The following is a 13,242-nucleotide window of genomic DNA, read 5'->3' on the forward strand; positions in this document are numbered from 1 at the left end:
TTTTTTTTTTAATTTCTTTAAAGACAGGGTCTCATGTAACGCACAGTAGCCTAGAACTCATCTGTAGCCACTGACCTGGAATGTAGCCTTCTGCCTCGATTTCCAAGTGCTGGGATTTCAGGTGTGCTCTACCACATCCAGCACTGTCCCTGTGGTTCCTAACATCTTTGTAATGAAAGATCACTTCACAAGTGCCCCTTTTCCCCAATTAACAACTGTGGTAAGGGAGCTGGAGACATGACTCAGAAGTTAGTAACTAACACTACTACACAGGGCAGTGGTAGAGCACCAATTTACTCCCAACACTTGGGAGGCAGAGGTAGGTAGATCTGAGTTTGAGGCCAGCCTGGTCTACAGAGTGAGTCCCAGGACAGCCAGGGCTACACAGAGAAACCTTGTCTTGAAAAACATCCAATTCCCAGCACCACATGGCAGCTAACAACCATCTGTAACTCCAGTTCCAGATCTTACATACTCTTCTGGCCTCCACAGGCAATACACATACATGGTACATATATGTGTATATTCAGACAAAACAGCCATACACATAAATTAAAATAAGTCACTCAGCCAGTCAACCAGGCGGTGGTGGCACAGAGGGCAGAGCGAGGCAGATCTCTGAGTGTAAGACCAACCTGATCTAAGAGCGAGCTCGAGGAGAGCCACGGCTGCATGAAAACTCTGCCTCACAAAAACAAGAAACAAGACAGAAAGAAAGAAAGAAAGATTCATATATGACTTAACAAAACCCCGTAACAGAAGCCAGATGTACTGGTGCACACATCTTGTCTCAATCATCTGAGAGGCTGAGGCAAGAGAACCAGTTAAACTCAGATCAAACCCTAGAAAACCAATAATATTCCTAGCCCAAAAGAAAAATGGGTACGAGTAGAGCTGGTTCCCACAGACAATGCCTGAGAAGTACTGAGATTAAAATAGTGGAAAGATGTAGAAACACGGAAGTGAGAGTGAGCTCAAAGGAGAAAGGTTTCACTATAAATACAGGTTTTTATTCTTTCTTTTTTTTTCCCCCAGAGTTGAGGACCGAACCCAGGGCCTTGCGTTTGCTAGGCAAGCACTCTACCACTGAGCTAAATCCCCAACTCCTTTACTCTTTTTCTGTTTGTTTTTCAAGCCAGAGTTTCTCTGTGTAACAGAGCCCTGGTTGTACCAAAACTCAATCTATAAACTAGGCTGGCCTCAAAACGCAACAGATCTGCCTGTCTCTCCCTCCCAAGTGCAGGGATTAAAGGTGTACGCCACCACACCTGGCATAAATATAGTTTTAAAGACAGGAAATATGAAGGCTTCCAGAAAAGGCATGGCTCTCCCAAACTCACTGTAATTGTAGAATTCAACACTTTCTCAACAGCTTTTAAAAAAAAAAAAAAAATTATTTTTTATGTGTATGAGTGCTCTATGTGCATGTACACCTGCATGCCAGAAGAGGGAATCAGATTCCAGTAGAGATGGTGGTTGTGAGTCACAATGTGGTTGCTAGGAATTGAGCCCTCAGGACCTTCAGTCCTCACCAGCTCAATTTACAACACAATTGTCTCTCCATGAGCTACTAAATGGTATAAACATGGAAGAAACTGTCTTGTTTTGTTTTAGACAGCCTTGCTTTGTGGCCAAGGCCAACTCTGAACTTGTAATCCTACTGCTCAAGGTCTGGTATTATACAGACATGTACAACAGGCCAGTTGCTGGTTTTCTTTTCTTTCTTTCTTTTTTTTTTTTTTTTTGTTGTTGTTATGCTGCTATTTTTTCCCTTCCTTTGTTTTCTGAGGCAAGGTATCATTATGTAGTTCTGGATGGCCTGGAACTCAGTGATCTGCCTGCCTCTGCCTCCCAAGTGCCAGCATTACGGGTATACCCCCACACCCAGCACCTTTCAATAGACCTACTAAGAGGTACTTCAGGGCTTTTAATTTATTTATACCATACTCAAAGGTAACTAAAGAAAGAAAAAAAACCTACCTCACAAGCTCTTCTCCAGGAGCTTACTACTTGTGTGCTAAATTAATAGTGCAACTACAGCTGTTAATATAAGTAGCTCATGAATCACATATAACAATTTGGGGTTCTTCCATTCCTCATAGCATCAACTTTATCCATCATAAAAAATATTACTGGGCCAAAGGGATGGTTCCAGTGGTTAAGCACACTGGCTGCTCTTCCAGAGGACCTGAGTTCAATCCCCAGCACCCACATGCTGGCTCACACCTGTCTGTAACTCCGGTTCCAAAACATGCAATCAAAAACCAATCAATGCTCATATAATAAAAATAAACTGTAAAAAAGGTATTATAAAGAAATATTCTAGGGATCCTACCCAACCACCCTCTAAAAACCACAAAAGAATCACTGGTCATCTTGTTGAATTCCTCTTCCTTGCCCCAGACACTATCTTTTTTTTTTTTTCTCCTGAGACAGGGTCTCTCTGTGTAGCCTTGGCTGTCTTGGACTCACTTTGTATATCAGGCTGCCCAACACATCGTCAAGACAATCATGATGGAATGAAATAATTCAGTCACTATAGAGGCGAGTTCTGTTACACTGGAACCCAAGAAAGCAAAATGCCCTACAGATTAAGTCTAACTTACTGAACAAGTAACCTGGAGCTGCTGCTGCTGCTGTTGTGGTGGCGGTGGCGTCTGTTCTTGTGTAGTTTGCTGTTGCGGCTGCTGCTGTGGGTCCCATATATGTACAGTCTGAGCCGTATTCTGGTACGTGCCTGCTACGGCCTGCACAGCCACTGGAATGTGGATGTTGCCATTCATGAACTGTGCTGGAAAGAGAGAGTTTGCAAGGGTCTGCACTACCTCTTCATGGGAGTTTTTCACTACAGATGTGGTGCCCACCATCTTCTCTTTGTCATCCTCCAGCTTTACAGCTGCCAGGGCTGTGGGTGAGCCACTGACGTGAACTGCATTGTAGGCTTCCTGGGGAATGGCAATGTGGGTAATGCTCTGCTGCTGAGGGTCCCCCCGGGGCTGCGCAGAATAAACAGGGATGGTCCAAGTTTCTCCTGTAGGGCTAGTTATGGTCCCAGTGGCACTGTACAGGTGAGCACTGTCTACTGTCAGTAAGTCTGGCCTCAAAGACACATAACTCTGTTGCTGGCCCTGTGGAATGGCCAGCACGGTGGCCACTGGCTGCCCTGAGATGGCGTAGGATACAGTGATGGGCATGTCCACTTTGCGTTTCTTCACTGGCTGAAGGACACTGGCTGTGCCAACCCGCCGTTCCCCTTCCCGGGGTGAGCCCTGCTGGGAGGGTGGTGGGGAGAGGGCACCCACGGTCTGGATTTGAATCTGCTGACCCCCAGCGAGAGGCTGGCCAGCCACCAGCTGAGCCTGGATTTGCTGATGTGGAATATGCTCCTCTGGGATTTCTGCGGCCTGGATCTGCTGGGCCGCCTGCACGTGCTGCACCTGGATCTGGGCTGCTTGCAGCTGCGAGGGGCTGGGGCTCTGCAGAGATGGGGTCTGGATGGAGGGGGCAGCTGACTGTGGTGCTTGGCTCTGGATCTGCACCTGGACCTGGATGGGTTGCTCAGCAGGCTGGTGAACGGTGAACTGTGGGGAAAGTTGCTGAGCTGAGACCTGTTGTGGAGACTGTTGTACCTGCACCTGTACCTGCAGGAACAAGATTCACCAGTGAGTAAAAGCAGGCAGCATGAAAACCCAGCTCCCAAAAGAAAACTATTAGGCAGGATCCTATATAAATGTGAGCAAAGGGGACTGCAGTCAAAACACCTCAAACCGTAAGAAAAAAAATTCAGCATCACATTGAATTTAATGTGAGATACATCCATCCCAGACAAGATGATTAACAGGGGTCTACGAAAAAAATAGTACAACTTTGTTCACTTTTAATTTGAAATGTGCCCCTTTGGTTTTTTGCACATTAGTAGACTGGTTGAAGCATATACTTAAGTATTTATGTACGGTACATGGACATACATGCAGGCAGAACACCTATACATGTGAAATAAAAGTGTTAAATCATATAAATTAAAATTTTATGTAAGGCCTAGAGAGATGGCTCAATGGTTAAGAACACTGGCTTTTCTTATTGATAAACCAGGTTCTATTCCCAGCACCTACATGGTGACTAACAACTGTCTCTAACTCCAGTTCCAGGGATCCCAATGCCCTCTTTGGACCTCCATAGGCATCAGGCGCAAACACGGTATACAAATATACATGCAGGTAAAATATCTCTAACTCATAAAGTTTCCAAAAGCAAATAAATAAAACAGCTGGCAAGATGGTTCATTGGGCAAAAAAGTCCTTGCTGCCAAGCCTAAATATCTTCGAGTTTGATTCTTGGTACCTACATAGTTGAAGGAAAACAGACACACATATGTATGCACACACAAAAAATAAAATTTAAAATTTAATAAAAACAGCATTTTGAGCTAGGCGGTAGGGGTGTGCTGTGCTAGTCTAAGCACTAAGGAGGCAGAGGCAGGTGGAGTTCTGAGTTCTGAGTTTGAGGGCTGTCTGGTTTACAGAGTGATTTGCAGGACAGTGAGACCAACATAGAGAAACCTTGTCTCAAAAAACAAACAAACAAAGAATTCTGTATGGTAAAACTGGGCACGGTTCTTAGGACTACTTGGAAAAAAATTTCCTTTACCTACACTAATGATCTGTATTAAGAGTTGGTGTTAGCCCGGCATGGTAGAACAGGCCAGGAGCTCCAGAGATAGATGCAGCTACGAAGTATTTGCTCAGCACAATACAATATAATTAGGTTCAATTCTAACACCTTCACCAAAGAAAAAAGGAGATGGGGCTTGAGTCAGAACAGCGCTTAAGTGCAAATATTTTCAGAATATGATCCATTTGCTATTTTAGCTTCAGTTTCAAAGGTTTCCTTTTGCCTCTCTGTAATATGTTTCCTCTTCTTGTTTCCTGGTGTGTTTTGAGCAGTAGAAAAAATCCAGGGCAAACCTTCAACATTGACTCTACCTTTAACATTGGTTATACCCACCAAGTACACACACATATACAACAGAGTTGTAGGGGAGGGGGGAGTTCCTTCTGGCCCCAAGCTCCCAGAATGACTCGTGAGACTCAAAATTTATTTACAGATACCTAGGCTAAATTGCCAGGCTCTTCCCTGACTATTTAAGCTCATAACTTAAAATAACCCTTTTACAGTAATCTATATTCTGCTATGTAGCTGGTTACTTCTGCTCAGGCACCATGCATCTGTCCTCCTCTCCTGTACCTGGCTCTATCCCAGAATCCTTTCTACCTGTCGGATGTCCTGCCTTCTATTCTACCCTTTCCAATAGGCCATAGGTTTTTTTTAATTCAAAGGCAATGTATCCACACAATACAAAAAGATACTCTTTTTTTGAGGCAGGGTCTTACTACATAGCCCTGGCTGTTCTGTAACTCACTCTGTAGACCAGGCTAGCCTTGAACTCAGAGATCTGCCTACCTCTACCTCCTGAATGTTTGGATCAAAGACTTGTACCACCACACCAGGCCTAATTTCTTTTTAATAATCACTTCAAATTTGCTGCTTAAGTCTGGAACAAGGTGGAAGGCAAAAAGGGCTCCACAAAGTTGTCCTCTGACCTCCACACGTGCTCCATGGCATTGTATACCCATACATCATGCATGCCCACATGTGTACGCACACACACACAATTAGTAAGTAAAATAAATAAAATCCTTTTTTGTTTTGTTTTGTTATTTTTTGTATGGATGGGTGTTTTGTCTACATAAATACAGATTGTTGAATCCTCCTAGCACTGGAGTTACAAATCGTGTGAACTGCCATGTGAATGCTGGGAATTGAACCTGTTCCCCTTAATCAATAATCCTCTTTCCAATTCACTAACAGTTATTTTAAATTATAAAATGTTCAACTGCACTTAACACCTTACTGTGCTATACATCATTAAAAATTATTTGTCAGGTCGAGCGTGGTGTCGCGTGCCTTTAACAAGAGACAGAAGTAGGCAGATCTCTGTGAGTTCGAGGCCAGCCTGGTCTACAGAGCAAGTTCCAGAACAGCCAAGGCTATACAGAGAAACCCTGTCTCAAAAACACAAAAATAAAAGTTATTTATCCATTCAATAGCATTCCTGTTTGACGATCATCCATTCTCAAAACAACCATCGCCTCCTCAAGTTCTATTTTTAGAGCTTCTAGGGACAAAGTAGTAGGGCATATACACAGGACACACAAGGCTCTGAACACCTAAATAGAGAAATAAATACAGATCAAGAAACTAGCACATGTAGCCAGATGCAGCAGCATGTAACTGCAGCACCACTACTTGAGAGCCTGAGACAGGAAGAGAACTATAAAATTTATGTCAGCCTAAGTGGGATATATAGTGAATTTTTATTTCAATGAACATCACCACCACCAAAGCGTAGAAACTAGCATGTACATAATAATTATTAAACTACTAGCAATGTTAGACTCTGATATCATTCAGAAATAAAACTAAATAAAATGTTTTCAAGTATTTACATCCAGTTTTATTTTAATTTTTAAAAGATTACATTACCACATCATAAGTATATATGTGGGAAAGGGGAGTTGCATTAATGCCACTGCACACATCTGCAAGTAGTAGGTCACCAGACCCTAAAGTTGTATTTTGGCACAGAGCTGTCATCTTAGCTACTCAGGAACCTGAAGTAAGCAGATCCATGCAGTTGGCATACAGAAAGAATTCAAGGGCAACTCAGGCAACTTAGTGACAATTTCTCTCAAACTCAAAAGTAAAAACAAGCCAGCACTGTGGCACATGCCTGCGATTGCAACTGGCAGACCTCTGTTAGTTCAAGGCCAGCCTGGTCTACAGAACGAGTTCCAGGACAGCCAAAGCTATACACAGAGAAACCCTGTCTCGAAAAAACAACAGCAACAAAAAGGTTAGGGATACAGTTTTGTAGCATAGTACTTTCCTGGCATGCACAAGTCGAACATATAATGTCTAGCAGAAAATAATATATAGTTGTAGTCCCAGCTGTTAATATTTTCTAATCTTTTTGTTTAGTTTGTTTTTTGAGACATGGTCTCTCTATGTCTCAAAAAAATCCTCTAACTATATTCAACAGATAATTTTCTTTTGGTCATTACTACCTCAATGCAACATTCAGACTGCATTAGAGGGACAGGTGAGATGAATCAGTGGGTGAGTTTTTCTCGTGCATGCATGAAGACCTGAGTGCAGAATTCCAGCAGCTATGTGAAAAAAATATGATATGACGTGTAATTCTAAACAGGGAGGCAGTCATGAGATCCCAGGGTCTCACTGACCAGATAGTGTAGCCCATCAGTAAGGTCCAGATTCAACGAGAGAGTATCACAGGGAGGAAAAAGAGGGTTAGATGACAGGCAAGCACCAACCTCTGGCCTCCGGAGGGCGCGTGCACAGCATTTACGTACACACAAATGCTGTTTTGGATGAGAGACTTAATCTTGACAAGATTTAGAGAATACAGGAGTACATGTGTAGGTTTACGTGCAAATGTCATTTTACAGGAACTTTCAAGGGATCCTAGAACTAACCCTCCCAGCTTTGGGAAGATTGTTACATGTGTGCTTTAAGATGCTCAATCAACTCCCAATCCTTATGTCTCTGGCAGTGGAGCCTTCAAGTAGCCCTCAGATCTCTGCTTAGTAAATCCAGAGGAATGTTCTATCTTTCCCAACAGTTCTCTCCTAATGTAACATTTTCTTGTCACCTTATTCTATATCTGTACTTTATTTTGGCAAGTTCTCAGATTCATGGTTTTAGCCAAGACAGACCCAGAACTCAATCCTGTTTCCTCCTTTCAAGAGCTAGAATTACAGCTATGTGTGCCATCATGGCCAGACACCTTAGGGGTTGGTTTCCTTTTGTTTTCTTCTGGACAGGATCTTACTTTGTAGCCTCAGCCTTCCTCATGCTTCAGAATGCATAAATTATACTTCAGTTGCCTGTGGTTAAAGTTAGTGAGGTTTAAAAACATGTGTTTGTGTAATATATGAGCGCACATGTACCACCATACATATTCAGAGAAGTCAAAGGACAACCTTGGGGAATCAATTCTCTTCTTTTGATGCTAGTTCTTATCACCTCCCACTGTAAGGAATTGTCTTAGTTTTTACAATCACTAATGAGAAAAATGTTCCTGGGCTTGGTGATACATCTGCAATCCCAAGCACTAAGAAAGCTGAAGCAAGAGTATGTTTTGAGTTTGAAGATAGGAAGGCCAACATGGATTATAACACCGTCTCAAAATAAAGTAAAATATAAAGAACAGAAGAAAAAAGTGTGTTCTCAGAATCCTATCTTATGAATTATTATATTTCTACCTCTTTTCTTCTCCCCAGCCCGTCCCCAAGATGGGTTTTTTCTGTGTAGCCTTAGCTGTCCTGGAACTTTTCCTGTAAACCAGACTAGCCTCAAGTTCAGAGAGCCTCTTGCCTCTGCCTCCCTAGTGCTGGGATTAAAGGTGTGTGCTACCATCACCTAGCAGTACCTCTTCTTTTATAAACATGAGCTTTAGGAAAAATGTTGTTAATACTAAAATGATGTGATATTAATGATTTAATCATGAATATCACCCAGTTTCAAAGAAAAGTCTATCCCGCTCCAAATCTCAAGCTCTTGAATAAGTAGGAAGTTATAAGAAACTTAAGAGAATAATTTTCTTGTCCATTATCCCATTTAGTCTTATATAATTGGTATTTTTCCATTTCTTACAGATGAAAAAAATTAAGACTAAAAAAAATTAAAATCATGCCAATAACTAAGGTGTTAACAAAAATTTATAGCCAACCTCTAGTTTCAGAGCCCAATTTCTCATAGTCTTTTCCTTCTGACCATACATAGTCAAACCTTCTGGCTCAGACACATTTCTGCTCTTCCATTCTGTTTTTCATCTTTCCTATCATCTGGTGTAAAAAGCATCCAAAGTAAAATGACAGGCAACCATAATAAAAGCCAAGAAAACTACTTGGAGACTACTGTTTTGCCTAAAGATCCTTAAAAAAGAAAAACCTCATCAGCCAATGTAGTCACTCCTCCATTTTGAATAAGCTTAATGCCAGTTAGAATTATCTGAAGCTAAGGTAGAAAACACCAATCTAGAATTCTATAATGAGCAGAGATGTTTGAGACATATAAACTAAATGAAGATCACCAATACATCAAATTTTAATTTTGAAGCAAGTTCTGAATTCTGCTTTCCAAAATAATGAGACAAAACTACGTTTCCTGTGCTTTCTTCTCAGACTGTCACAGAAAGAAGGAAAGGCTCAGTCACATGAAGCTGTCACATTCAAAGGCAGCGCTAACCTCTACTTTTCTGTACTGTTGCAGTCCTCTCAAGCAAACAGCAAGTCCCTGCAGTCTTTACAGCTGTGCACTGTGAGAAGGTGTGTCTCTGTGTATTCAACTGTTAGCCCTGCCAACAGACAACTATGGCCTATCACTGGTCCCATATTTTATAAATATGTTCCTACATCACCTGCCTGAAGCAATCTAAAACTGTATCTGATTGGATTTAGTAAATAGCTGAGTAAAAAATGGAAAGTGGATGTTCCTGGCAGAGAAGGGGATGATGGGAGATCAGAGGTGGTAGATTCCTCAGGGACATGGGAAGGAACAGATGTACAGGGCTGGGCAGAAAGGTAAAGAACTAGCCAAGTGGCAGGTCCTGGACTAGAATAGTTAAGTTAGATGAGCCAGCTGAGTCTGCCCAGCTAAAACACCTACGCTTTAAAATATTAATAAGACTGTGTCTTTATATAGTCTGCTGGCTGGTGGGCCTAAAAAAGTCCCACTATATCAGTCCACATTAAATATCAAAGATTGCCCACCTTGGTAAAATAACCTCCAATATTTCTATGTTCTATGTTTGTTGTAACTAACGTAAACGGTGAGAGAAAATAAAAGGTTATTAACAGGCTCCAACTACATTTTTCCTCTTGCCAGGCATGGTGGCACATGCCTTTGATCCCAGCACCCGGGAGACAGAGGCAGGCAGGCTTCTGTGAGTTTAAGGCCAGCTTGGTCTACAAAGCAAGTCCAGAATAGCCAAGACTACACAGAGAAACCTGTCTCAAAAAAACAAAAGAACAAATAAAAATAAAATAAAAAAACAAATGTTTCCTCTTACCTGAACCTGCTGTGGCTGCTGAACCTGGATCTGCTGTTCTTGCTGAGTTTGTGGTTGAACACTGGTTGTAACTGGACAAGCAAGTTCAAGCAAAGACCCAGCCACTTCAGTACTGTCTGTGTAAATGCAGTTCCCACCCTGCTGGTACACCATGGTGGTGGTAGCGGTCTGCTGGAACTCCTGAAGAGCTTCTGGTCCCTTAGAAGCTAGTGAGTCCAGAAACTCCTTCATCCTGTGTTGCGGGACAGACCTCGCCTTCACTCGGATGTACTCTTCAAATGAGATGGTGTTCTCCAGAGAATTATTCATATTGCAGAGTCCTTAGGGTTCCTAAAATTAAAATGTATAATCAATATTTTAGTACTGTTAGCATATTGTTTTTGTATTTTTTATGTTAATTCATTGGGGTGGGAGCATGCACATGCCAAGGTACATGCGTATGGAGGTCAGAGGACAACACACTTGAGTTGGTTCTCTCTTTCCACCATGTGAGTCTCAGATCATCAGGCTTGGCAATAGGTAGCTTTACCTACTAAGCCACCTTGCCAACCCTATTGTTTGTGTATCTTGAAATATATAAATTCAATGGCAAAGAGAATGGAATATATTAGAATATATATTATATACATATTATATATACATATATATACACACACATACATATAACTTTCAAAATAAAGTTTTATTATACCTTTCTCCCTCCCCCCACAGGTTTGTTTGTTTGTTTGTTTGTTTGTTTTTTAATAGGGTATCACTATAAATCCTTGGCTGGCCTCAAACCCACAAGGATTCACCTATATCTGCCTTAGAGAGCTGTGCCCAGCCTCTGTCAGGTTTTTTGTTTTTGTTTTTTTTTAATGTTTAGTGTGTGCATAAGACAACACAGGGGCACACATGCCATGACAATTGTATAGAGGCAGAAGACAATTCTGTTTGTTCTCGCCTTCCACCTAACACAGGTTCTGGGGATGAAAGTCACAGGCTTACACAAGTACTCTCACCTGCTGTAACACCTCACCAGCCCCTTTGCCCAGTCTGTACTAGAATTCCATGTAGCCCAGGCTGGCTTTGAACTTAATCCTCCTCCAGCCTCCTGAGTGCTAGGATTACAGGTATAAATCAGTATAACATGCCCATCTTCCTTCAACATTTTTTTTTCTTTTGGTTTTCCAAGACAGGCTCTGTAGCCTTGGCTGTCCTCAAACTCAGAGATCCGCCTGTCTCTGTCCCTGAGTGCTGACATTAAAGGCACACGCTACCACTGCTTGAGCCTTCAACATTTCTTTCAAAAGATAGCAAGTATATTTTTGTTTTGTTTTTTGGTTTGTTCGTTTGTTTGTTTGTTTGTTTTCAAGACAGGGTTTTTCTGTGTATCCTTGGCTGTCCTGGTCTTGCTTTGTAGACCAGGCTGGCCTCAAACTCAGAGATCTGCCTGCCTCTGACTCCCCAAGTGCTGGGATTACAGGTGTGCACCACCATGCCCAGCTGCCTCCAGCATTTCTTAAACCAAACTATCACACTAAAACACAATTAAAACATACTTCTCAGGACCTGGGAAACAGACGCAGGTGGATATCTAAATTTCTGAGACCAACCCAGTCTACATAGTAAATTATAGGCCAGTCAGAGCTACAGAGTGAGAGCCCGTCTCAAAATAAATAAAAACTGTTCTCTTACCTGTCACAGAAAAGACTACCAAACAAGGGGAGGGAGCTAGGTGCAGATTCCTACTTACTGACATGTTTTTGTTTAGTTCTTTTTGTTTGTTTGTTTTTGTTTTTGAGACAGGATCTCACCATGTAACTTTTGCTGGCTACCTGGCCCCTACTGACATAATTTATTTCCATTACTGTTTGTATGTCCTACTACAGAGTTATTTTTGTATGCTATCTGGCAAGACCTAAAAGACAGAGAATGTGTTCTTAATCTCCCAACAGAAACACCAAAAACCTACAGGACTTGGCAGGCTGAGGCAAGCGAATCCCAAATCAGAAGCAGTGAGAACTACATACTATATATACTGATCCACCATTAAGAGGAAAGGAAAGGGAAACAGAAAAAAGGAAAAGATCAACAATTTCATTTTAGCGCACACTGCTCACATTCTTTTGCAGCCTGGCTAAAAGCATAGCCTCTAGAGCCATACTGCTTGATTTAAAATTGCATTCTGACATCAACTATTTCAACTTTAGGCAAACTAGTTAACTTCAATTTTTCTCCTATTAAACAGAAATAAAATAGCACTTACCTCAGTGTTAACATGAGCAAGAATATGTGTATGTACAGTGCTTGGAAACAGGCGCCACCAGGAAATGTTGACCAATTTTATTAAAATAACTGGAAATGGGGCTAGAGGTGGCTCAGTGCTCTGGTGCTCAGAGCTCCGGCTGGTCTTGCAGAGGACCAGGATTCAATTCTCACAAGCACCTTTATATACAATTCTAAGTACTGACAACCTCTTCTGGCCTTTGTGGCACCAGGCTTGCATGTGATACATGTAGGCATGGTACATGGGTATAAACATTCATATCCACAGAAAATAAATTATAAGGAACAGAGCAGTACCTTAAATAACTAAGTCACTACTAAAAATCTGAAACTGATTTTGCACATTTTTTTTTATCAAGTATCTATGACAAAAATGACCTGGGCCTAGTAATGCCTCAGGAGGCCAAATCAGGAAGATCCTGAGTTTAAGACCAGGTAGGGTTACATCTTTTGATGTTGAGGATATAGCTCAGTTGGCAGAGTTCTTGCTTGCCTAGCATGCCCTGGGTTTTGTCCCCAACACTACACAAAATGGCAAGATGTGGCAGGTCTGTAACTTCAGCACTTAGGAGAGGGAGTCCAGAGAACCAAAAGTCTGAGGTCATCTGCAGGACCACAAAAGCAACGGACAGACTTTCAAAACAAAAGGGCCAACAAGATGGCTCAAGGGTAAAGATGTCTGTGTTCAGGACCTGTGACCTGAATTCAGTCTCCATGACATATATGATGGAAGAAAAGATATGTGGAGTTGTACTCTTCCCAAGATGTGTACTGACAAGTCATTTGGGAAAAGCAGTCCACTTCTTTTTCTTGAGTTAAACATG

At 41.8% G+C, this 13,242-nt stretch overlaps 1 protein-coding gene across 5 annotated transcripts in view; it reads right to left on the reverse strand.

Annotated features, from left to right (window-relative positions):
- The window catches only part of Qrich1 (glutamine rich 1), a 48,278-nt gene that overhangs the window by 26,381 nt on the left and 8,655 nt on the right, over positions 1–13,242 (reverse strand). For all 5 annotated transcript variants that reach the window (XM_021662965.2, XM_021662983.2, XM_060385255.1 and 2 more), the window contains 2 exons: positions 10,151–10,480; positions 2,607–3,641 (listed from right to left, as the gene is read on the reverse strand). In XM_021662965.2, coding sequence (XP_021518640.1) covers positions 2,607–3,641; positions 10,151–10,459 — 1,344 coding nt within the window. In that variant the 5' untranslated portion in view covers positions 10,460–10,480. The remainder of the gene's footprint in view (positions 1–2,606; positions 3,642–10,150; positions 10,481–13,242) is intronic.

Source organism: Meriones unguiculatus, chromosome 6 (assembly GCF_030254825.1).
Source record: "Meriones unguiculatus strain TT.TT164.6M chromosome 6, Bangor_MerUng_6.1, whole genome shotgun sequence".
Lineage (NCBI taxonomy): Eukaryota > Metazoa > Chordata > Mammalia > Rodentia > Muridae > Meriones > Meriones unguiculatus.